Source organism: Oenanthe melanoleuca, chromosome 6 (assembly GCF_029582105.1).
Source record: "Oenanthe melanoleuca isolate GR-GAL-2019-014 chromosome 6, OMel1.0, whole genome shotgun sequence".
Lineage (NCBI taxonomy): Eukaryota > Metazoa > Chordata > Aves > Passeriformes > Muscicapidae > Oenanthe > Oenanthe melanoleuca.
Window position 1 is genome coordinate 19,585,636 of NC_079340.1, and position 24,495 is coordinate 19,610,130.

Consider the following 24,495-nt stretch of genomic DNA (forward strand, 5'->3'; position numbering starts at 1 on the left):
CACTAGGAGCTGACAGGTAGCTAGTACATCTCCAGAAATAAGACATTCTGGAAGTAAGATGAAATGACTACATGTGATTTCTGCAGAGCTTCAACTGGCAACAGGAAATGACCTCGGGACATGAGTAAACATCTTGTAAAGTACATTTACTCACAGAAGTGAATTTCTTCTTGTCCTGGAAGAGAAATGGAAACCCGTAAATTCCCCCATATAGTCAATTTCTATTGACTTCCTTCTTTGTAAATATTCAGTACCTTTTCTCTATATGTAATTTCAGGGAGCAGACAATAGTGTTGATGATGGAGAAGGGAAGAGTTCAGACAAAACCAAGGAGTCAGCTACAACAGTGTTTGGTGCCAACACCCCAATGGTTTCCTGCTATTTTGACAGTAGGTTCTTTAATAATTCCTTTCTCAAAAATGTTGTCTGTTTCATTTTGGTCTCGAACAACCATAAATCTTTGTGATTTACATCTAGCTTTATATACCTTCTGTAGTAATTACTATCAGACCCTTGGTTGGGCCCTATTTAATTTATTAAAGAAAAATTACAGTTAGTATTTCAGTCCACTGTTACACAGATATTTTTAAAAGCTGACTGGGACAGGAATTTTAATGCTAAATTTAACTTTTTTGTTGGGTCAGGTCACTTAACCAACTCAGTGCAGGATCAGACAATGCCTGGCCCAGAGGAAGCAGTACCATGTGGTTGAGCTGGCAAAGTGAACAAAACTTTGCCGAGCTGGATGGGTTTTAAATTCTTTGTAATCACTGTAATGTGAATCACAAAAGCAGGGATGTTGAGATGAGAGCCACTAGTGCTAGTTAACAGGAATAGAGCCCAATCCTGGGACTTAACATCCTTTTTGAGGAGCTCTGACTGGAAAATGTCCTGGGTTGGTGTTTTGACTGACTCTGAGAACTTTATCAATCTACTGAGAATGGATGTCTGAATCTTAAATATTTCAGAACCTGGGGAACATTGTTAAAATTTCTTTTTAATAATGACCATAGCTGGAGGAAAATGGCACTTTTTCTTGCCACAGGTCAGAGGTTTCAGCCCAATTAGGCTATGTAGAGGCTCAGATTTTTTCAAGGGCTGACATCTTTTAAAGAAAAGCTGTAGTAACTTAGCTCCACATAGTCTTGGGTTTGGGCCACTCACATCTTCTTTTTAAGCTATTCCACCTAACATGTAGTGGTTTATTTGTAAAAATCTTTTAACCAGAATTGCAACTGGAATAACTTTCTAGGCTAAGACCTAGTGAAAGACACAGGACCTTGAAAGTGTTGTAGTGAATACTTAAGTTAAGCAAAGGAGTGCCCAGTTCTTGATTCTCTTTGGATGAGCTAGATTATCACACTGTTTCAAACAGAAATTTTTCAATAGAAGGATTTTTAGGTAATTGTAAGGTGAAAAAAGCCCAAATAGCATTAGTGATTATTTTTTTTTCCATTTCTGCTTTGTGTTGGAACAAATGTTCTCAGGTGCTAGCTCACGGGTATTAGTACATGCATCACATGAAAAGCAAAGATGTTACTACAATGCTTGTGTTAAAATATGTAAGGCATTTGTATAAACTCAAAATATCTTCATACAGAAAAGAAGCCTGTATAATGCAGTTGAACTGGCTTTTATTTATTTCATACAGGAGTATATACTTACCACCTTCGCTGTTACATCTACCAGGCAAGAAACCTCATGGCTTTAGATAAAGACAGCTTTTCAGGTATGGAAAAATCCCTCTAAAGGTGCAGAAACCCCACTTCTGCCATGAACTTGTAGCTTGATTTATTTGAATGAAAAATATCTTAACTCCTTAAGATCTGTGTGTAGGTCCCAGCTACTGAAACTATGCCTTAAACAAAGTCTCAGCTTTATTACTCAGTATCATCCAAATTTGGTTATTACTGCCCCAGAGGCTGCTGCCAACAAAGTTCTCTGTGTGTCCTGTACCAGTTGAATTCTTAGTGAGGGAACTGGATTTCAGATGAGGTCTGAATTTCCCACGACCAGGCACTTCCTTCTTCCTTGGATTCTCCTTCTAACCAAAGCCTACATGCAGTTTTGTCCTGCAGGAAGCTTGCACAAAAGCAAGGATGGAAAAAGCTGGATGGTTTCTTCATTAGTTATGTCACCAACTGCCTCTCAGTGTTTAGTGTTTTGTATTTTTTCATTACAGAAATGAACTTGCAGAAAACTACACTGTGTCTTACTGATAAGCATGTCTTTTATTTGTTTATACATGTTTATTTCCAACTCTTTGGAATTCCAACAGTGTTGTGTCCATCTGGCATCTTTGCAGTCACGCTAATACCCAGTTTTCAAGTTTTTCCTATTTCTCATCAAAATTTCACTGGAAAGTCACAGAGCAAATTGAATTTAGATTCTGTAAGAATATGACTTTACACTTCTTTTAAGGAAGTTGAGCAAAAGACAAAGTTGGAATGAATTTTCTTTCTGCATTACCCTCCATTTGCATCCTTTTTCTCCTGTAATTGAGTAAGTGTAATACCTCTGGTACAGAAGATACAGTGCTTTACAAGTTTTAATGATATTTTCTAAAATGAGGAGGGCTTTGTATAGCTGCTTGTGTGAATTTGATCTTATTTCAATATGCAGCACTTAAAAGCAATGAGAAGAAACTATTAAAAATGCCTCTAAATTGCATATGGATCATTCAGGACAGGCACCTCAGAGGCAGTCATACATAAACTAGCTCATCTACATTTTATTTTCCTCTAAAATTAGTTTGAAGAATTAGACAAATTCTGTAAAACTCTGATCTTGTACCTTGTCAGAATCTATTGAAACTGACCTGAAGATAACCTTTAAAATTGTCTTTAGTCCTTAGTAATTGCAATTTGTACAGGAAACGTTAATGACCATCATCAGATACCTTCTACAGAGCTCTTGATGATTTAAAGGCCTGCCAAATAATGGGCCTAGACCACTTCAATCATTCAGCCATTTCACAAGAAGAGATTGCTATAAATAAGCATGTTTGAAACATAACCATGATCTAAGCAATATAGCTTGGGAAAATTTGTTGTTTGGCAACTAGTCAGAACTTGAATTATTTTCTTGTATTATTTATGAGGCTGTACAGTTGTATATCAATGGAGACAACAAAAAAGAGTTTCTGTGGACAAGATTTAAGACAAGAGAAACAGTGTTTCATTTTAGTTTTCTGGTTCTCTTTCTGCTTTGCAAGATAATTTATCATTTTCATTTATTACTCTGTTAATCAAGCCTTTTATGAAGGAAGTGATTTAGTAATCAAATGGAAATTGCTCTATTAAATGTCAATTATGTATACGTGTTCATTTATGTTTTTCATAGACTGGCTTATAGAACTTGTAACAACAGTAGAAAAATAACTTATTATATTTGATAAAAAATGTGCTTGTGTGCCTTGTAGCTTGATGTGGTTTTGTTTACCTGTAACTCTGTCCTTTCAATCTTTGTATGATATTTCAGATCCCTATGCTCATGTTTCTTTCCTCCATCAAAGCAAAACAACTGAGATAATTCATTCAACTCTAAATCCTACGTGGGACCAAACTCTCATATTTAATGAAATTGAGATCTATGGGGACCCACAGTCAATAGCCCAAAACCCACCTAATGTTGTTATTGAACTTTTTGACAGTGACCAAGTGGTAGGTGAAATCTTTTTACCCTGATTGCTTTTTTACATATTTATATTAGTTGACAGTACATTCATGGCTATTTTTGCTATTTTTGGTTGCAGGGTAAAGATGAATTCCTTGGAAGAAGTGTTTGTTCCCCCATGGTTAAGTTAGTCCCAGAAGATGACATCACACCAAAACTGCTCTGGTATCCTGTAACAAATAATGGCAAAGCTAGTGGAGACATTCTTTTTGCTGCAGAACTTATTCTGAGAGACAAGGTATATATTTATTTTTTGTATGTATGTGTATATATATATACACAGCATATATTCTTTCATGGTGAAGGAAGAACTGTCTTAGTCCTTGCAAGGTATTTCATCTAAGAAAGATGAGAAATACTAATAATCATGTTTGTGTCTGAACAGGGTGGTACCAACCTTCCAATTCTTCCATCCCAAAGGGCCCCAAAGCTATACATGGTCCCTCAAGGAATCAGACCAGTAGTTCAACTCACTGCTGTTGAGGTATGGTTACTTTAAAACTAACTGAATACAAGTGCAGTCTTTTCATCCTCTAGACAAAAATTCTATGTATTTACTTACATAAAACAAAAAAAAATTCGTAGTGAGAAGTACTCTTTTCTCTAAGTGTTTGTGAATTTCACTGTTTCCATTCATTTTCCTATAACTAGAACCTTGAAATATTTTACCAGAGATATTATTATTGAAAAGATTTAATTTCTTCTTTCCTACTTTTGAGTATTATATTAAGCATATTGATATCCCTTCCCACCTTTGCTTATAATGGATTTTATTTTACAGATTCTGGCCTGGGGGTTGCGAAACATGAAAAACTACCAACTGGCACCTGTTATGTCTCCAAGTCTAATTGTGGAATGTGGGGGTGAAATGGTGGAATCTGTGGTAATCAGAAACCTCAAGAAGACACCGAATTTTCCATCTTCTGTTCTCTTCATGAAAGTTGTACGTTACAAAAATGTATATGGCAGCTATCTATAGCAAAATAAATTCCTCCATAGTTTTAAAGGTCAAGGATTTGCTCTGAGTAGAAAAACTCACACATCCTTTTTTGATTTACCATAAGGAATTTGTGAGCCTGAAAACTGTCATAAAGATCATGTAAACATGCCTGTACAGTCACTGGTAGATGGCACCATTTTATATGCACCATCCAATGCAGTATATATTTTTTTATTTGAAAAGGCATCAATTTACCTATAGATGTTTGGCTACTTTCTTATTGCTAGGATGGGCATTGTGCAAGACTCAAGAAAATTCAAGAATTATTCTTACTAACTTTTATTAACTAATAAGATTAGAAGTTTTCATTCACCATACAGCCATAGAACACAGTAGTTCAATATTAAATAAACAAAGTAACAGCTCTAATTTAGTGAGGAAATATTTATTATTACTTTTTCTTCGTTTTCATTGTAAAAAAAATCTCTATCTTTCTATTTTTAGCTTTTACCAAAAGAGGAGTTATACAGTCCATCTCTTGTCATTAAAGTAATAGACCACAGACCATTTGGACGGAAGCCCATCGTGGGACAATGTACTATTGATTTACTGGAAAGCTTTCGCTGTGACCCCTACACGACTAAACAGGACATTGCACCACAACTGAAAGGTAGAAAGCTGGAAAATGAAAAGTTCTCCTTTCTTGTGAGATGCTAGAATTACCTGCCTGTTTACCCTGCGTACTGTACTGATGAATAGCCTCTCGTGTTGTGTACTTAGGAGGAGATAATGTTCTCTGAAAGGAAAAACATCTGACAGAGAGTATTAATTAGTGTAACATTCTGTGAAGCATAAGAGGGCATAATGCAAAGGCGAGCCCACTTCTGGACTTGGTGTGCTCATTCCCTGAAGTTCCTCTTTAGTATCAACTTGGAAGTCAACTACCTGCAGATCACCTCAGCACTAGTGTCAAAGAAATGATCCAGTATTCCAGCAAATATAATGAATACAATGGTGACATTTCCTCTACATTTTTTCAAGTTTTACTCATACTTTTAATTTTAATTCTGTATGTTCAAGAAATGTTTGCATATCCTGCAAAAAAAGTATTTTGTCTATTTTTAGCAAAAAGTGGCAATGAATTGCTTTCTTCTGAGGATCAAAAATATAGCCAATGAATTATTTTACATCTTCTGTAACTGTCTGGATTTAAATCTGATGAAACTGTTTAGTGAGATATTTTTCCTATACCATATTGCCTTAATAAAACCTTTGGCTTACAGTTAGTCTGCTCTCTGCTGCACCTCGCCAGGATACAGTAATTGATATGGAGGACACACAGCCACTGCTAACAGCTCAGGTAATCTTTGAAATTTGATGCTTGACTTTGTTCTTAAGATCTCTGATTTCTGAGGAACTACCTAGACAGCAGAATTCTCAGAAACATGTGCAACCCTTTGGAAAGCCAGATGGGAGAAAGTTACTTGGTGACAGGAAAGCAAAGGAAATTTGTTAATAATTTTAATCTTTGTTTTCATACAGTAAACTCTGAACTATAGTATTTTTCCTTGATCAAATTCACCAGTAGCTTAAGAATTAATTCACTGTTGAATTGCTACTGAAAGCATGTGATAGAACATCACCCAGTTCCCACTGATGGTGGTTAGAGCAGCCTGATTTTGCACAGACTGACCAGTTGTAGATAAAGGAGTTAGAAGTAGGTGTATGCTCTGGTCCGTCAGCCCTTCATTTTATCACAATGGTTTGCCCTCTCCTACCTTGAAGCCATCCAAACCAAATTCCACTGAAACTATTTCCTTCTGCACTAACAGTTCTTTTCCTTTTCTGTTGTGCCTTGTCTCTTTACTGCTCCGATTCTTTTGGGACCACCACAATACAGTTTTACTTTCCAGGTAAAATATAATTCTGCTTACAGGATTTTACTCTTAAATTGAAACAGGACTGAAGACAGATTCCAAGCAGTATGATTTTAAGGCAAAAAATGCTAATTCTTTTAGGACTGTAAAATGTTTCCCTTGCCTGGAAGGTGTTTTCATAGATTTCTGATGGCCTGTTACATTAAAGGAAGCAGAGAAGTTATGCCCTTTAATATATAGCAATTTTGCAGCCTCTTAATCCACAATTTTGACTTTTGAAAATGCAGAATATTTTACTTTGTTGCCCCAGTCCCAAAGTAAATACTACTGAATTTAAACTTTTGAACTCTTGCTGCTATTTTAGTATTTTAATGATTTCCTTGTTCTTCCTTTATTTCCTCTTTTTATCATCATATTCAGACACTAATTTTAGTATATCATAGACCATGATCTTGTGATTACTGTCATCATACATGTAAATTGTCATTAATATTTAATTTAGACCAGTCTCTAACTTTTAGCTGAAATAGGTTTTCTCTTCCAATATAAGCAGTATGTATTCTAATACAAGCTAAAACATAGAACTATTATTTTATTTTAAAATTGTAAGGAAAAACATTTAGAAAATAAAAAATACTTAGCACTTCAAAGTCACCAATAAAATTGATTCTATTTCTGTAACTAAAAATGGAAAATTTAAAAGGCTACATAAGCAGAAACACAGTTTCTTTTAGTTTGACATCATCCAAGGCAAATTAGATACATTATATATATGTTTTAATATATATATTATAAATAATATAATATATAATATTTATCTTATACATTTTATATATATATATATAATGTCATAACATTAGATACAGTGAAAGCATACATACTAGAGGAATGAAAACTCAGAACAATCTGAAATGAAATAATTAAAACTGTGGAAAGTGTAAGTGCTATGCAGACACAAAATGCCCTGAGGACACAAAATGCCAAAATTTCATCAATTACATTCCAATTTCCAGTGTTTAAGCAGTATGTCAACAGCACTCAGCAAAATGGCTTCTCCAACCACAGTGCATGTATGTACCAGACTGATGCATGCAGGTGACCAGGAATGTTAACCCTTGGGGCCTTGAGGGGGTTCTTCTCTTGGCAGTTCTACCAGAGAGAGATTTTGGAGGAGATGATGCTCACAAGTCCTGTAGGATTAGTTATATTCAAGTATCCTTGTTCTGAAATCTTACTATGAATATACAATATGTATGAACTACTAAACACTTCTTTTGTGTGTCGACCTGCTTAGAATCTGTGCAATAAAAGCAAAAAAATAAACAGGAATTACTTCACTATGCTATTAATATTTAAACTTTGTTTAGAAGTTAACTTCTTGGAAAATGAAATTACTGTTAAAAAATTCTACCTCTGACTTTTCTAGCAATCCACTGCATCTCTTAGATTTTTTTTCCCATAATTTCAGATTTTTCAAAAAATAATAGGTAAATGTTAATGTCCTGACAACTTAATGCATAATAATCTACAGTGAAGTTACTGGGTACATTTTAAAAGGACAGTAACGTTATATTTGTTTTACCATGCGAATATTTCACTCCAAAATCTCTAACTTATATGGCATTTTATTCTGTGTTTTGGCAATCTGTAAGCACATCCTGATTACAACTTTTGGTAATAATAATAATATCTGAGTATTGAAGACTATTATTTGCTCTGGGAATTTTTAAAGAAGGTCTTAAGGTTTTGATTTATTTTTCTTCTTAACTACTTCTTCCCATAACTACCAAGTGCATTACTTGAAGAGACATTTGGAGGTATATCAAGGGAAAAAAATACAATATAACCAAAATATAACCCCTGACTTAAACTCTTCCAACATTAAGTTTTGATGAAAGATTCAGAGTTCTACACAGTATATTTTGTGAAAAGGTTTTAAATTTGGTCATTAAATTATAATTGCATAATTATGCAGGCTAACATTTGCATTGTCAACATTACAAACCAGCATTTAAACAAAGGGAAATTTAAATATGGCAAACTATTCAAAATTACCTCATGAATTCTGCCAGTAAGTTTTGCAAATCACTAATGACGTTTCCACAAAAAAAATCACTCCAACTGTCTTTAGAAAATGACAGTCCCATGCAAATCTGATAAGAATATGCTGGATTTATGATTTGAAGTTAGACAAGACTAGTAAAATATGATAGACCTGAACATCCCAGTGAAATAATTACGTAAGATAACAGAAATGGGAGTAAAGGAGAATGATATACCTGAGTGATGTCCTGACCTATCGATGCATTTGGCTGGTATTCATAAAATGTATTGCATACTTCTGCTTTGCACAAAAATTCATTGCTAATGCTTTTAAATGAAAACAAAAGGCATAATGTGTAAAAAGTAGCAGAAATGACACTTGCTAATCATAGCTTCCAAATGGGATGCATGGTGCTTACTCTTAATGGACTAGTGGGTCGTAATTACGGTACCTGTGATTTACCAAGGTGAAGCATTTTGGATTGTGCACATTGTTTTTACACTTATATGGATAAATCCATAGGCACAATTTTTTGGCTTTTTTTGTTCTGTGAAGAACAAAGCAGGGTAATAATGTCTCACAGTCCTGAAAACCCACTTTCTAAAATGTGTATGTGTGTGTGTAAATATATATGCATGCTCCAATTCAATATCTAGAACATTCTGCTTTTCTGACAGCACAAAAAAACCAATCAAGTTAAACATATGGTGTGTGAGTATTTTTCAAAAGCATTTCTAAATTATTAATATTAGTAACTTACTTTTCACACCTACTATATACAAATTCCTAAACATTTAAAGCCTGTTTAACTGTATATAATTCTACAAATCATGTCCTTACCATTGCTTTTATTTTGCTCTTTTTTTATGACTTGATTCTCCTGAGCAGCTCACAGAAAAGGTAATGTATACTACTTCAAAAAAATCTACACATTGCTTTCACCAATTGAATATATCAATACTGCCTACTATTTAAGTATGTGAGTGAGAACAGTAATCTCTGAAAGTTTTTTATATAAAACCTACAGTGAACTTGTAACATGGTAAATTTAGGAAAAATATGCAAGACTGAAATAGAAAGCCCTATAGATAAAAAAACCCCAACAAACCCAAAACAGCCCAAACAAACCCTCACCTTTAATGATCTGCATAATACTTTAAGATTCTCTGTAAATCCAAAGAATCTTAAAAAAAAGAAATTCATATTTACACAGTGGATGAATAGTACTCATTCTGTTCATTCATAGAGAATGAATGCTCTTTATTACCATTGGAAGTTTATTTTCAGGAGTAAATAATTATATTTTTAATATATTTTATATATTATATATATATATATATAAATAATTATAAATAAATAATATAAATATAAAATAAATATTTTATATATATATATTATATACCCTGAATACAGATAATAGCACTTACTTAAACAGTGATTATCAGACTTAATAAAAATAGATAAAACCCCATAGAAATAATATATTAGTTGAATGTATAGATTGCTAGTATCTAGGTGACATGCTGCCTTAATTATTATATTCTAAATGTCTTTCAGATAAAGCTTTAATATTACCTAACTGATAATAAGTTTTAGAGTATAGTATTTATTACTGTGCTTAATTGTTCATTATTTCTGCTGTACAGTATGACAAGAGAGAGGCTTTATTTCCCAATAAAAGCTTTTTTTATTTGCTTTTCTTTAAGGAGGAAGAAATTGTTGACTGGTGGAGCAAATTTTATGCTTCAATAGGAGAACATGAAAAATGTGGACAGTACATTAAAAAAGGATATGACACTTTAAAGGTATTCCTCAGGATAAAATAAGTTAACATATTTCAGAGTTTATAGGCCCAAGACCTTATCAAAACTGTCCCCCCCTTTTTTTTAATGCTCTGCAAAATTTAACTATACATGATTTTCTATAAAGGTTTTTTTACTAATTCATGTGATTAAATGAAGGTTTTTAAGAAGATATCTTGGCTTCTCTTCTACTGAACTATAATTACTATGAGATGTATTAATAATTTAATCTCGCCTTCAATCAAAGGGAATTTTACTCTTGACTTCCTTGGGCGCCAGGCAGATCCTAAGTAAACATACACATTAAGTATGAGCACAGCAAATCAGTACTTTTACTGTTTGTTGGCTAAAATTTGAAGTGAGACTACTTCCATTTCTTATCTAATACAGCTAATAAGGAAAGTAAAGATAAGCTTATGACATGCTGGTTTCATCCAAGCCTAGATGAAGCTTTATCACTTGTTTTCCAAAACATTGCATTTGCTCCCACTTAGATATAAAAATAGTTCCAAAAACTTTGGTTCCCTAAAATATTCTAACATAAAATACTTTGCAGTGCCACTATGGTGGAGCTGATATATATGGTAATTGCTAAATTTTCCTTTTTTCTTTTTTTAAGGTGTATGACTGTGAATTGGAAAAAGTACCTGAATTCAATAACTTAACAGATTTCTGTGATACGTTTAAACTATACAGAGGGAAATCTGAGGAGAGTGATGATCCATCAGTGGTCGGGGAATTCAAGGTAAATTTCAAATGATGGGCAACACACAATTGCTGGTTGCAGTCTTTTTATGTAAGTGGTAATTTAAGTAGATCTATATGTGAGCATTTCAGCTTAAATATGGATGTGTGCATTAGCAGGGGCAATAGGTATTCATAAATACTTAGCTACAGGCCCATCTTTTTCAAGGAAAGTACAGCTACACATTGCTCACACTGGATGTGCTACATGTTAATTGAGAATAAATAGAATTCCTGCTAATGTAACCCTCCCCATTAATATTGGAAAGAACGTTCCCAGATAACCTCTCAAACAGGACTAAAATTCCAAAAAGCACATTTTTTAAATTATTTTGGAAAAGGTATTTTGTACTACTTCTGTGTTTCTATGTGTTTTCTAGATTAAAATAATGCTAATGTAGATAAAACCAACCAACCAACCAATCAAAAAACCTCCAAATCTTAAATGATATTTTTGAAGAGAGAAAAAAATACAAAGTATTTGTTACATATTTTTCACTGGAGAAAAACTGAGTAGTTGTGTTGACATCAAAACAGCTCACTTGAATTAAATTGGCAAAGGATATAAACTTGTCTTTTTAGTCTTATAATCCCACTATAAACCCACTAAAACAAAAGACTCCTAAGTCACTTTGGATCAGGCTATAATTTTGCTATTCCTACATAAAACAGAGTGTGTACGTGTAGGATAAATAAGAAAAACCAGGCTTAGCAGAGTGCCTTTTGTACATTGACCTTGACCAGGTCTCTGTGCTGTTTTTAGGGATCGTTTAAGATCTATGCATTGCCGGAGGATCCCGCTATCCCCGCCCCTCCCCGGCAGTTCCGGGAGCTGCCGGACAGCGGCCCCCAGGAGTGCATCGTGAGGATCTACATCGTCCGAGCCCTGCAGCTCCAGCCCCAGGACAACAACGGGCTGGTGAGGCTCTTTGCATCTGCCTGTCAGCTCACTGCTCTACTGTGCTTTCAATAAAGTTAGCCTGGAGAACTGTTTCTTAACAATATTCTTTTTTCTTATTTTAAATAGTGTGATCCTTACATAAAAATATCTCTAAGTAAAAAAGTAATTGAAGACAGAGATCATTATGTGCCTAATACCCTCAACCCAATCTTTGGCAGGTAACATACTTTTTTGTATTTTCAATTTACTGTATTTTAGAATGTTTTCCAATTTTTAAGGTAAACCATTCCTTGAAATATTCAGTGCTCTATTCACAGTTATATACTGACAGTTAATTGTGAGTAAAATTGCATAAGGCATTCAGTTATTCTAATGATTGAAATCATTGGAAAACACAGGTGTTTGGCTAATCCATAGATTTTCTTTGTCATGTGGGTAAATTGCACAAAGTAAAACAATATTTATATCTTAAAACCAGCGGTGTTAGATATGCTTATGGAATATGGAAGAAGTTTTAACTCTGAAAACTAGATGGATCTCACAAGCAATCAGCTTAGCATGCATTCCCAGTACACTTTGGACTTTCTATCAAAGGTTAATGACACCATTGAAATATATGAATAAAAAAAACTAGTTAGGAGTGAAAAGTTACATCTTTGCCCAATTACTATGAAATTCTGGGTCTGGTTTGGAGTTGTAGGAGAATTTTGATAACTTAGAAAGTTCAGAGAGGAGGAATAGAAGGATTATAAAGGGTTTGAAAAGCATAATTTTCAATTATGGCTACAGGTTTTCAATTTTTCAGATTATGCAAAGAAATAGACAGCAAAGATACTTGATTACAGACACAAAGCGTCTGCCTTCCTTAGTCCAAATTCAAACTGATGCACAGAAAACATCTAAGTAATACATTGTGCAGAAAGGAAGGAGGTAATATCCAAAGGAGTAAAAATGAAATCATTTTAAAAGTGTAAATAGAAATTGGAGCATGAAAGATAACTGCTGCTAGATTTTTCAGCACTGGAAGCATCCTTTTAATACATTCTAAAAGCTATTCCTCAAAAATAAACTAGTAAGTGCTTTCTTCAATTTGTATTTTTAAGTTTAAAAATAAGAAATATTTCTCAAAAGAGCAATAGTTCTAACAGGAAATTTTTATATTTAGAATGTATGAACTCAGCTGCTTCTTGCCTCAAGAAAAGGATCTGAAAATTTCAGTCTATGATTATGACACATTGACTCGTGATGAAAAAGTGGGTGAAACCATAATTGATCTGGAAAACAGATTCCTTTCTCGTTATGGAGCTCACTGTGGCATCCCCCAGCAGTACTGGATGTAAGTAATTTTGTCTGTTGCAAATTTTAATCTGTAAGACCTAGTATCCAACCTCTAAAAAACCTTAATTCTGTGGTTAAAAAACAATGCTGTGGCTTCTCAAGGGTATTTGTTGTGCTTGTTCTATCATCTAAATTCCAAGTGAAGCTGTAAATCTTCAGAACAGCCTTCATGAAAACCAGAATATTTTCTTAATACAGTAATGTATGTTATTTCTGTCCAGAGAACTCACACTTAACAGAATTTTTCTGACCTGCTGTTGCAAGTAAATATGAAAGCATTAAATAAATATCTGTGAGTGTAAATTATTTTGATACATAAAGAAAAAAACACTCTGTCTTGGAAGGTAACTGAGCTGATAAAAATTATGTCCTGTATCAAGCTCCAGAGCCCTCAATCTAGGCAGTTGCAGTGCTGCTCCTTCTGAGCTAGTTTAATAAACGTGTTTTACATGATGTGTAAATGCCCTGAATAGTGAATAATTTAAGGATATGTTTCTTTTGCTTTCATAAAAGTTCAGGTGTGAATACCTGGCGTGATCAACTAAAACCCACCCAGTTATTGCAAAATGTAGCCAGGTTTAAAGGCTATGCTCCTCCTGTCCTCTCTGACAATGGCAGAAAGATTAACTACGGGGGTCGAGCCTATACTTTGGAGGAAGCTGGTGAGTTGGTTCACTTATTTTATATGTATGTCTTAAATTCACCTTGACAAAATATAAAACTTTCCAGCTATTTATGGAATACTAGAAAAATATATTTGATTTTTCTCCCAAGTTGAACACACTTTCATGCTCAATTTTAAATATCTGGATTTAATTTTTTTTTTTTTTAAGTTCAAATGCAAATTCCAGTTCACAAGCCCCTGTTTTTCCCCTATTTCTTTTATTTCAGAGGCTAACAAAATCTTGCATCAGCATCTTGGTCCAGGTGAAGAGCGGTTAGCCCTTCATATCCTCAGAACCCAGGGTTTGGTACCTGAACATGTGGAAACAAGAACCTTATATAGCACTTTCCAGCCCAACATCTCCCAGGTATGGTGAAGTACATTGGTTACGGTTTCTCAAAAGCAGAAATTGAGTATTCCAGAATTCATGTCATGTTGTTAATGGTGTGTTATCTCTCAGGGGAAGATGGCTACAAATCATTATTGCTTGGCTTAAAATGTAAAGCAGGTTAATCTAGAAACATAATAAAACACATCTTTTTAAAGAAAGTTTCTGTAGAAACCAGAAAACTTATCTGAAAAATTAAGGGGCCTATATGCAACAAATAATCCTTCACCCATCTTCTTCACTGCTACAGGGAAAGCTGCAGATGTGGGTGGACGTTTTCCCCAAAAGCTTAGGACCGCCAGGCCCTCCATTCAACATCACTCCCCGAAAAGCCAAGAAGTGAGTATCCACAGATACCACATAACCTCTGGCAGCCTTGCCAAAGCAATCCAAATCTCTTGACTCAAACATCTCTCTTAGGTATATCTTGCGTGTGATCATCTGGAACACCAAAGATGTCCTTCTGGATGAAAAGAGCATCACAGGAGAAGAAATGAGTGACATTTATGTGAAGGGGTAAGAGCATTCTTTCGTGTAACACTTAAAATTAATAACATTCAGAATGTCCTGGGAATACCTTGACCTTGGGTTTAAAATATTATTTGGTTCAGTCAAGTCAAATGCTATCCTTAGAGAAGTAGAGAAGTGTTATAAGATAAAGCACAACCAGTTAATGTGTGATGAAAGATCCCAGAATTTCATCTCTTGAGATGGACAGCAACTGAAAAGGCAGAGAGTTAGCTTTGGTGCTGCATAACTTGGATTCTTAACTTTTACATTCCCTAGTCTTAATATTAAAAAAGCAATAGAAACCAGAGAAATATACTACCAGGCAGATCTAATTTCTCACTAAAAAAGAACTCACCTCTGATACAGCACTGGTCTTAGATCAGAAATTCAGTTCAGATGTTCCTATTTACAGTGCAAAATTGGAACCAAACTGCAAAGGGGCGTGAAAAATTCTCCAGCCCTCTGTGAGCAATTTTTACAGCTTGTCTGTAACCCCTTAATGACACAGTTCCAGCACAAACAGGCACCAGTGTAGTCCCACTGCAAACACCAGACACATCTCTCCATATTTTCAGATGGATGCCTGGCAATGAAGAAAATAAGCAGAAAACTGATGTTCACTACCGATCATTAGACGGCGAAGGGAACTTTAACTGGAGATTTGTTTTTCCTTTTGACTATCTCCCAGCAGAGCAACTCTGTTTAGTTTCCAAAAAGGTAAGTATTTCTAAAGATTTCAATGCCTAGAATACAGATTCTTGTTAACCTGGTAATTTGTATCTACATATTGAAAGAGACAATTTGGCTCAGTTCCATATACTTTCTCACACTGCTGTTGTGAATTCATTTTGCCTTTGGGCCAGGAACAACATGCTGGCAACAACAGCAGTCTGCTTTTAGCAGGGCAAGATCAGATCTTTTAATACTTCCACCAACCCCAAAATTCACCCCACCTTTGAATTTCCATAAGTAATTTTTAAAGGTGCTTTGTATTTATTTTTTAAAATTTTAGGAACACTTTTGGAGTCTTGACAAGACAGAATTCAGAATCCCACCTAAACTGATCATTCAAATATGGGATAATGACAAGTTCTCCTTGGATGACTATCTGGGTAAGATTTTGAATGAAAATAGTTACTGTTGTCTCAAAGCAGGATATCAAAGTAAAAAATTTAAATTTTCACATAAGGATTGCATTTACAGTGAGACACTGAGCATAGAAATATACTCCAGCTTTCCTTCACAGTACAGACTTACTGAATGAATAAGTATTCACCCAGTAAAGGCCTACTGGCAAGTAAACCAAGATACTTTTCATTCAGGTAAACCTTTTCAGAAGGCACATGAAATGATAATGTGCATGAAAATTTACTTTGCTTCTTTCTTTAAGTAAAATTACTTAAACAAGGGCACTTCAGTTCTAAATAAGAGTGTTGACAATAGCATGTAATTTAGGTTTAAGCAATCTACTTCACTGTTATTAATCTCTACCTTTTCTAGAGATACTGCTCTGCACAGGATTCTCTGCTCCAAAGTCTTTAGCTTACATACTATATAGGTCTCAAAATCTGAAAACAAGTAGTTGATTTATAACCATCATTAAAGCTTGCTAAATTATGCATTTAACTGTCAGAAATTACTTATTGCATTGCTGTATTTGGCCATCTTTCATTTAGATGTGTGGAGAAAAAAACCCTTCTATTAAAAAAACCAAACAATCTTGCATTAAAGAAAGGGGAGTCAAGCTTGTGAAATCAAGCTTATCAGTACCAGCAAGAGGGGATTAAACACAATGTGTCCCACTTCCCTGCCTCACAACATCTTTAGACAAACAAAAATATAATGTGTCTGTTGATTGCCTTTCCTGTATTTTCTGTATGTATATGTTTTGAGATAGCAAGGGTTGATGTTGAGCTGCTGTGCTGTATGGTTGGTTGTGATATGCAGTGTTTACTTTTGTATCTGCCTCCTAGGCTTTGTGGAACTTGATTTACATAAAACAATCATTCCAGCAAAAGTTCCTGAGAAGTGCAATATAGACATGATTCCAGAATACAAGGCAGACAGTTCTCAGAAGGCTCCCAGGACTGCCTCTCTCTTTGAACAGAAATCCATGAAAGGATGGTGGCCATGCTATGTTGAAAAGGATGGCTCCCGTATTTTAGCGGTAAGGTTATGAATTCATTTAAAAGAAATGCTCACCTTACTTTTCAAATTACAAAGAAAGACTGTAAAGAGTCTCCCACTTACCTGTTAGCTTTCAGTTAATGGACACAGGGGAAATAGGATATTCCATGCACAAGTTCAGGAATTTGGTCCAGCAACAATTTTTTGTATTAAAATGTGAGTTTAATATTTCATTTATGTAGTTTGCTGCTGATTTTGTTTAACTTGAAAGACTGTGGTGCCAGGTTGAGTCATGCTATCTTGCCAAAGCAGCTGATGAAGTTGTGTGAGTGAATGCATAGCCTCAAGCTGTGCTAGGGGAGATTTGGCTTGGACATCAAGAACAATTTCTTCACAGAAAGGGGTGTTAATCATTGGAATGGCTGCACAGGGAGGTGGTGGAGTCACCATCCTTAGAGGTGTTCAGGAAAGGACTGGACATGGCACTTAGTGCCATGGTGTAGATGACAAGGTAGACTTGGTGATCTTAGAAGTAGTTTCCCCCTTAAAGGATTGTGTAATTCTTAGTTTATCACTTTATTGCTCAGAACATCAGAGACATCCCAAATGCATTAAAGATCAACGGAAAATGTTTAAATCCAAAGAATTTTTGTACGCAGCAAACAAAATTGCTGTATTGAGAATCCAGACTAGCTTTGTGATTATGTATGCAGTCAGAAGACTGAAAGCATTCTAATTTGTTCTACAGAAATATAAATGTGTATTTATCATTTGGAGAATATTGAGCCTTTCAAAGGTGTCTTCTTCTTTCTAATATTTTTGCCTTAAAACCTTATTATTGGAATTCAATAAATGAGGAAAAAATATTCAGAAACATTTACAAGCCACAGCAATATGAAAAATTAGATGCATGGTCATTTGGAAAATATGCAGTCTTTAGCTTGCTCTTGAAAGAAGAGAAGAACTGTTTTTGTTTTGCTAAATTGGAAAAAAAATTATAGCTTAGAACTACAGATGAATTAGCAGAACAATTTTATGTCCAGTGATTTGGTTTTTTCTATGTGTCTTTTCCTGATACTCTGTTGTGACACTGTCATAGTACAGAAATCAGTATATTTTGAGGAGGAAATTGGAAACACGGATGTGCACCATGAGCTGTTAACAACTTCTGTATAAGTACCAAGCAAGTCCTATTAGTGCAATTTCAATAAAATGCTTGTCTCGTGCCACTTTTTTCTGAAGGGTAAAGTTGAAATGACATTGGAAGTTGTCAATGAAAAAGAAGCTGAGGAAAGGCCAGCTGGTAAAGGAAGGGATGAACCCAACATGAACCCCAAACTAGATCTACCAAAGTAAGATATTTTTATCCCACTAGCTGTAGAAATACACAGTATCTAGCTACTCTGATGCATGCAGTAATATATTAATCATCAGTTATCCTTTGCAAAACTCCATTTATAGAAACCAATCTTGTTTCCTCCTGCAAGCATTAGGATTAAATGCAAGGTGGTTTCAGTACTAATAGCACATGTTTACTGCAGCTGCTACCTTGCATTTCAAAACTGTCTGCTTTCTTCAACCTCCAGACCAGTATGTTTCAAAGTGTTATAATCTCATGCTTAAGTATTCTCTGGTTGTAGAGTATAAATAACACTTACTTCTTCTAAAATGCAGCCGGCCAGATACTTCCTTCCTTTGGTTTACAAATCCCTGCAAGACCATGAAATTTATTGTGTGGCGCAGGTATAAATGGCTCTTCATAGGCCTTATCATCTTGCTGATTCTCCTCCTGTTTGCAGCAGTGCTCCTCTATTCCCTGCCGGTAAGAATTTCTGAATGTTTCTGTTCCTCAGCTGTGGCATGAGCTTAGACAGGTGTCATCGACAGGATACACTCCTGACACAGACAGAGTCCATCACCTCTGTTTTAGCAGGAGATAGGGATTACATTTTTATAGCTGTAAAAAAATTCAACTGGTTTTTATTGAGAAACAATTAAAATTTAGGTTAAAACTAACCAATTAACTAAAGATAGAACAAGGAATTGCTTTAGAAGAGTTAATAACCTATACAATTAAAATAGCTAATAGTTGGCCTAGAGTCTACATCAGTCTGAAAAAATTACCAGTTTTCACTGTATTTTAACTGAAATTACTGCACCCTAAATATATTTTGATCCATTTTAATCTCTTTTTCAAAACTACACTGAAGTATTTTGTGTACATCATTTTACCTCTTGTTTCCTTTCACCTCCCCAACAGAATTATTTGTCAATGAAGATCGTGAAACCAGTTTAAGGAAGATTTTTTTTACCTCACCTTTTTTTAAATACTGCTGAAATTTCGCCCCAGGCTGTGGACCAAAATCAGCAAGGTTCTCCATCCTTTGTATCTGCTTGTATTTAGAATGGTAAAATAGATAATTAAGATTTTCAATAAGGTTAGCCAAGGTTCAAGAGGTCATGGAAGATGTTTTTTAAAAACAAGGAATAACCCACAACCGCCTTTTTTTTTTTTTTTTTTTTTTTTTTTTAACCTCAGTGGTATCTATATATGGTAAAGTTCTGACTTTTCTTTTAAAGTGGATTTTTCATAAGAATCACTCAGAGGAGCTGCCTGCTATTGCTATCTATTTTTAATGGATAATTCCTTTTGAGAATCCTTTTCGTTGGGCACAGTTTAAACTGCATTTTAAATTAAAGAAAGCAGTCACTACTTACAATTACATCTACCAGCGAAACATCACAGTGCAGCCAAAGGGTTGTACATTGTTTCCAGTTCCAAAGTTCTTATTCATCATCATACTGCTTAAAATTCTTATTTGCGATGCTGTAGACTTGACAACACTATAAATGTATCCTGACAAGTTCATAAACATAGAAATGGATTATATGTTGGGTTTTTTAAGTATAATTATAAAATTTTAAATAAACTTATCCACAAGTAAAATATAAGTTTCCAGTTTTCTTCAACTGTTACAAAACTACAATATATTAGGACTTGTGTAATGTCTATCAGAGGATGTAATGTCACAGACCTGGAATTTAAGGTATTTTACTGTTATCTGCACAGTGAAGAATAAGGAAATACTTCGGCACAAAGTTCTCATTAATTTATTCATTAAATAGGAAATTTCACTATATTCCTTGTATTTAGAGATGATCATGAATCACAGCACAGGAGGATACATGACCTAGAATCAACCCTTGTTTGAATTCTGATCTGCACATGGGAAGTATCTCATTTTGCCTCAATCTCCTCTCCCAAAGTAGAGTAAAATATAATCTGCACTAAAAATCAGGTTATAGTCTGTGGTTCTATCTCACCTTTATGGAAGGCTGACAAAGAAGCACCTCTGAACATGCTCTGGTTCTTGAAATAAAGGAAATCTGCAGCAGAACCTGAAATCAGCATTTGGTGTGATTGTCACATTTTTAACTGGATAAAGACTTCAGTTAGCTTTAAAAAGATATCAAAAATAACTAGAAAAATTAGTCTTTAAAAACTTCCGTCATTGTATTTACTGACATACTTAACAGTTTCTTATAACACATTACTGTAAAATAATAAGCTTGTACTTGTTGGCCAAAAGGAACCTTATTCTGTTAGAGGAGTTAGGGTAAAGGTGAAACATTAAATAGCTTCCATCATGTGAAGTCCCAGTGGCTAGAGTGGAACAAGCAGCAGTGACCACGTCAAAAACATAACACCACCCTTACTTTTTTGTTGTTAAGAAACTCTCAAGCATCTTAACCCTTGAATGAGAGCTTAGAGCTGGAACTAATCACTCTCCAGATGGATGGTCCCTCCACTAATGATGAAATAGCACTCCAGAAATAACCAGCAATTTGCATGAGCTACTGTTTGATCATCCACTATTAAAATCTGTCTCAATCAATGCCATAAAAAATCTGACAAACAGTAAAAATCACAGCAAACTTATTTTCATGCAAGACGAGAAATTCTGTTGCTTCTAAGGGTTGTAATTAGAAAGCATTTAACTTCAAAGAGCATGGAGCAGAGATCCAAGCAAGCCTCTTCACAGAGCATTTGAAGAGTGGCAGGTACTGCCCTTCTGAGTGGAGTTCACCCTCTTCCAGATGCCATTTTGTTCAAGCATGTATAGGCTTGATCCATTAGGCAGTGCTATTAAAAACATAACTGAAAAGTCTGAGAAGCCATTCTGTCTGCCAGCCTGCCCCAGTAACAAACAAAAGACAGCACATCTTCACAGGAAGGAAAAGGTGATCATTTATATTTACATACAGTGCTAATCAAATCTGTAATCCCTGGTGCAGCTGCTGTGCATGACTGCAACATGCAACGGGTTTTTGTCTAGCTGGAACAGTTACCAAAGATTTAGCCCTGTGTCGAGAACAACTTGGTGCTGCTCTTACTGTGCACCCATGACTGGGATGTTCACTTTGGCCAGTCCAGCTCTGAACCAATTCCATTTACCAGCAGCTGAGATAAACGGCCTGTGAGGCCACAGAAAAGAGGGCAGAACATAGATGTGCCTAATACCACTCCTTATTACATGAAATTACTTAAGCCTGGGAATTCCTCCTCCTGTGAGTTTGTTTTGCCAGCCAGCTGGAACAGCCAGGAAAAAAGCTAAACTGAAAGTGCTTATAACAAAAAATGGGTGACTAGGAGCAGTATGTCAGAGCCTCCTGCCTCTGCCATCACATATGTTCAAACACCAGTGGCTCTCTGATGCACTCAGCTATCCAAGCAGCATCTGACTTCCTACCAGTGCTTGATGCAGTCACCCCAAATCGTGATCACTGGCTTGGGCTGAAAGGAAGTTAACAGTTACTGTCATGTATTTTACAAAGAAAGAGCCATTGTGTAATTCAAGATAAAATATTTGAAGAAACTTGCACCAGGTTTAGTGTAAAGAGGCAGTAAACTCAGGCACACTTACAAGCTGTTCTTGCATTTCTTTGAACAACCACAAGATGACATCCCAGGTCTCGTGTGTGTTCACAAAGGCTTTCCAGTACTTCTGCTTTATACCTACCCTAAATACATCTCACATATGGAGATGAACAAAATACATTTAATAGTCAAGGAAAAACAGTCCCATCAAGTCTATGGCTTCTAAGGGTATTTGAAAAACACAGCTCTAAGCACATTTGGGACCTACCTGTTACATACAAAGTGACTCCAAACCTGGTCCTTACTGACCTCTATGCTGTTGTAGCCCCTCCCTGCCCCTACATGCTTAAATATCTATTTAGCAGCTCGAAAGTAGTACTAAAGTGTGAAATGGCAGCATTCAGAGCTGCATCTTGTGTCAATTTTACACAGTATTTGCCATTGCTCAGAGCTACCATGTCATGTATACAGACAGGGACCTGAATTAGAAAGACAAATCTTTAATGGAAAACTATCAACTGATTTTAAAATTCATATAAAAAAAAAAAAAAAAAAAAAAAAGAATTATGCATTTTATCCACCCTTTGAAAAAGGGTTACCCTTTAAAAAATTTATTTCCCTTGTAACCTTTACTGTGGCTAAGAGATTGCATTCACTGACAAGTGCAAGATGAAGAACACTGTAGGGGAAAAAACACTTTCCTGAAGCCTGAAAATTCTGAATTCATTGTAGGTGCTGATAAAAGACTCCAAGACAGTTCTGTTCCTTTCCCAGACCTACAAGGTGTCAGGACTTGAAGTAAAAAGCACTGGGGCATTGAGAACACAGCAGGAGGTACACAAACACCCTGAACGAGCAGTGGGACTACCAGCCACCTCACAGGGATCCTGGAGTGCCAGCACAGAAGGGAGTGGTGCTCATTACATTTAGGAGAGTTGGCAGAAGTGGTCAGTGAGCGACAATGAGCCTCCAGCATGTCTTACACATGCTGGATGCCAGCATCCACTTGGGGTCTGCAGACCAAACCACCTCATCTCCACTCCTTTCTGCAGCAGTGGTGCTACCACAGCACAGCACATCAGGAACAGCCCAACACACTCAGCCAGGCACCAGATTTAGGTTTAAATCTTTCAGGTGGAGAAGTGAACTGAACCTTCACTTCCAGTCTCCTGTGTAATTCTTAGTTACTGTTAAGCAAATATGATAAAACAAAAGAAGACACAGTTGGCACCACCTTCTAGGAGAAACTGTGGTCAGTACCACAGACAGTTGTGTGAGCGAACCTATTAGCCCAGGCCTTTGGAGATACTGAGGTTTTTGGTCATGATGCAGGTTCAGTGCCAAGCTGGTTAGCTGTAAAAACATACAGCTACTTCCAAAAAGGAAAAGATGCAGAACCAGGAGAGACTGGAGAGTTTATATAAACCTGAAGTGCTGTTAGGCAGTAATGGAACAGTTACAGATTTGCACCTAAGCACCTGAACTCCCAGTATTGCCTCTTCACACAGCTGTGTGTCTGTTGGGTCGTGTCACTGCTCTCTATAAAACTGCAGTTAGGAAAATTAATGGAGTTAGATGCATCATCAAACAGGAAACAATTAATAAACCCAGGATATGTTAACAGTGTTCTATCAATCATAATCCTCTTATGTTCAAACCCTGTGTTTTGTTACAGGTCTCACAAAAAAGCACATTATAAATTAATAAAGATTCAAATGTGGATAATGAAAATAATCAAGAGCAAGCAAATAGGATAAGGCTTCCTGTAGCAGAAAAGCTTGAGACATCAGCAGTAGTCTGGAAAGTGGCAGAGCAATAAGAAAATAATAAGTGTCTAAAGTAGGCTACAGAGAGGTAGAGAACATAAATCAGATGCATTTCTTTAGAGACTGTATTAAATACATGCACATGCACACATGAAGATTCCTTCCCTCTCAAAACCTTCAAACTAAAATATTTACAAAAGATTAAAGGAGGCATTTTAGTGCAGATTTTAGGTGACTGTTGGGACATACTGGCAGAGCATATGATTTCATTTAATAAGGACAGAGAAAGCCTGTAAGGCCTCTCTGCATTTACATGTTAGGACATTACAAATAAACTAGCTTTGATATTTCAGAGAGGATGCATCCCATCCTCTCTGGAATCCCCAGAACAGTATTCCACTCTATAATAGCATTGTGATTCTGAGAGGAGGATTATGCACTCCCAGCTATGAAATATGTCCTTCCCTGTTGAATTCTCAACACTGCTTATAATCCAGGTTATCAGATCAAATACCACGAAGAACTGTTCACGAACCAGCCTCAGAGTCACCAGCTGAGCCATGGCTTCACAATGCATTGGCACTAGTGGCATGACTAACTTCAGGTATTTATTCCCATTCACTACCATGCTCTGACTAACAAAAAAAAAAAAAAAGAAACTACCAACCTTCCTACACCCTTTCTGAGTTTTTGTTTCATGTGAGACAATCTTATTTGCTTCCAGCCATAGTACTATGGTGTATTGAAAGAAATCATGGGTTATGGCCTTGAGAAGAATATCTTAAGCTGGTGTAGTCATCAAAAATATTCTCAAACTGAGTTGTTAGCAAGTTCCTTTGC

General features: G+C 35.6%; 1 protein-coding gene across 3 annotated transcripts in view; it reads left to right on the plus strand.

Annotated features, from left to right (window-relative positions):
* MYOF (myoferlin) overlaps positions 1 to 19,673 on the plus strand; it is a 64,262-nt gene extending 44,589 nt beyond the window's left edge. For 2 of the 3 annotated variants that reach the window (XM_056495068.1, XM_056495069.1), the window contains 24 exons: positions 278 to 389; positions 1,652 to 1,729; positions 3,481 to 3,662; positions 3,755 to 3,913; positions 4,061 to 4,159; positions 4,457 to 4,618; positions 5,120 to 5,285; positions 5,899 to 5,975; positions 9,425 to 9,436; positions 10,243 to 10,341; positions 10,958 to 11,083; positions 11,846 to 12,001; positions 12,110 to 12,201; positions 13,149 to 13,319; positions 13,835 to 13,983; positions 14,213 to 14,352; positions 14,624 to 14,712; positions 14,794 to 14,889; positions 15,459 to 15,600; positions 15,896 to 15,995; positions 16,857 to 17,050; positions 18,253 to 18,362; positions 18,685 to 18,832; positions 19,271 to 19,673. In XM_056495068.1, coding sequence (XP_056351043.1) covers positions 278 to 389; positions 1,652 to 1,729; positions 3,481 to 3,662; positions 3,755 to 3,913; positions 4,061 to 4,159; positions 4,457 to 4,618; positions 5,120 to 5,285; positions 5,899 to 5,975; positions 9,425 to 9,436; positions 10,243 to 10,341; positions 10,958 to 11,083; positions 11,846 to 12,001; positions 12,110 to 12,201; positions 13,149 to 13,319; positions 13,835 to 13,983; positions 14,213 to 14,352; positions 14,624 to 14,712; positions 14,794 to 14,889; positions 15,459 to 15,600; positions 15,896 to 15,995; positions 16,857 to 17,050; positions 18,253 to 18,362; positions 18,685 to 18,832; positions 19,271 to 19,306 — 2,895 coding nt within the window. In that variant the 3' untranslated portion in view covers positions 19,307 to 19,673. Of the gene's footprint in view, positions 1 to 277; positions 390 to 1,651; positions 1,730 to 3,480; positions 3,663 to 3,754; positions 3,914 to 4,060; positions 4,160 to 4,456; positions 4,619 to 5,119; positions 5,286 to 5,898; positions 5,976 to 9,424; positions 9,437 to 10,242; positions 10,342 to 10,957; positions 11,084 to 11,845; positions 12,002 to 12,109; positions 12,202 to 13,148; positions 13,320 to 13,834; positions 13,984 to 14,212; positions 14,353 to 14,623; positions 14,713 to 14,793; positions 14,890 to 15,458; positions 15,601 to 15,895; positions 15,996 to 16,856; positions 17,051 to 18,252; positions 18,363 to 18,684; positions 18,833 to 19,270 lie in introns of those variants that run through there. The other variant, XM_056495070.1, reaches the window with a different exon arrangement.
* Positions 19,674 to 24,495: the final 4,822 nt, after the last annotated feature.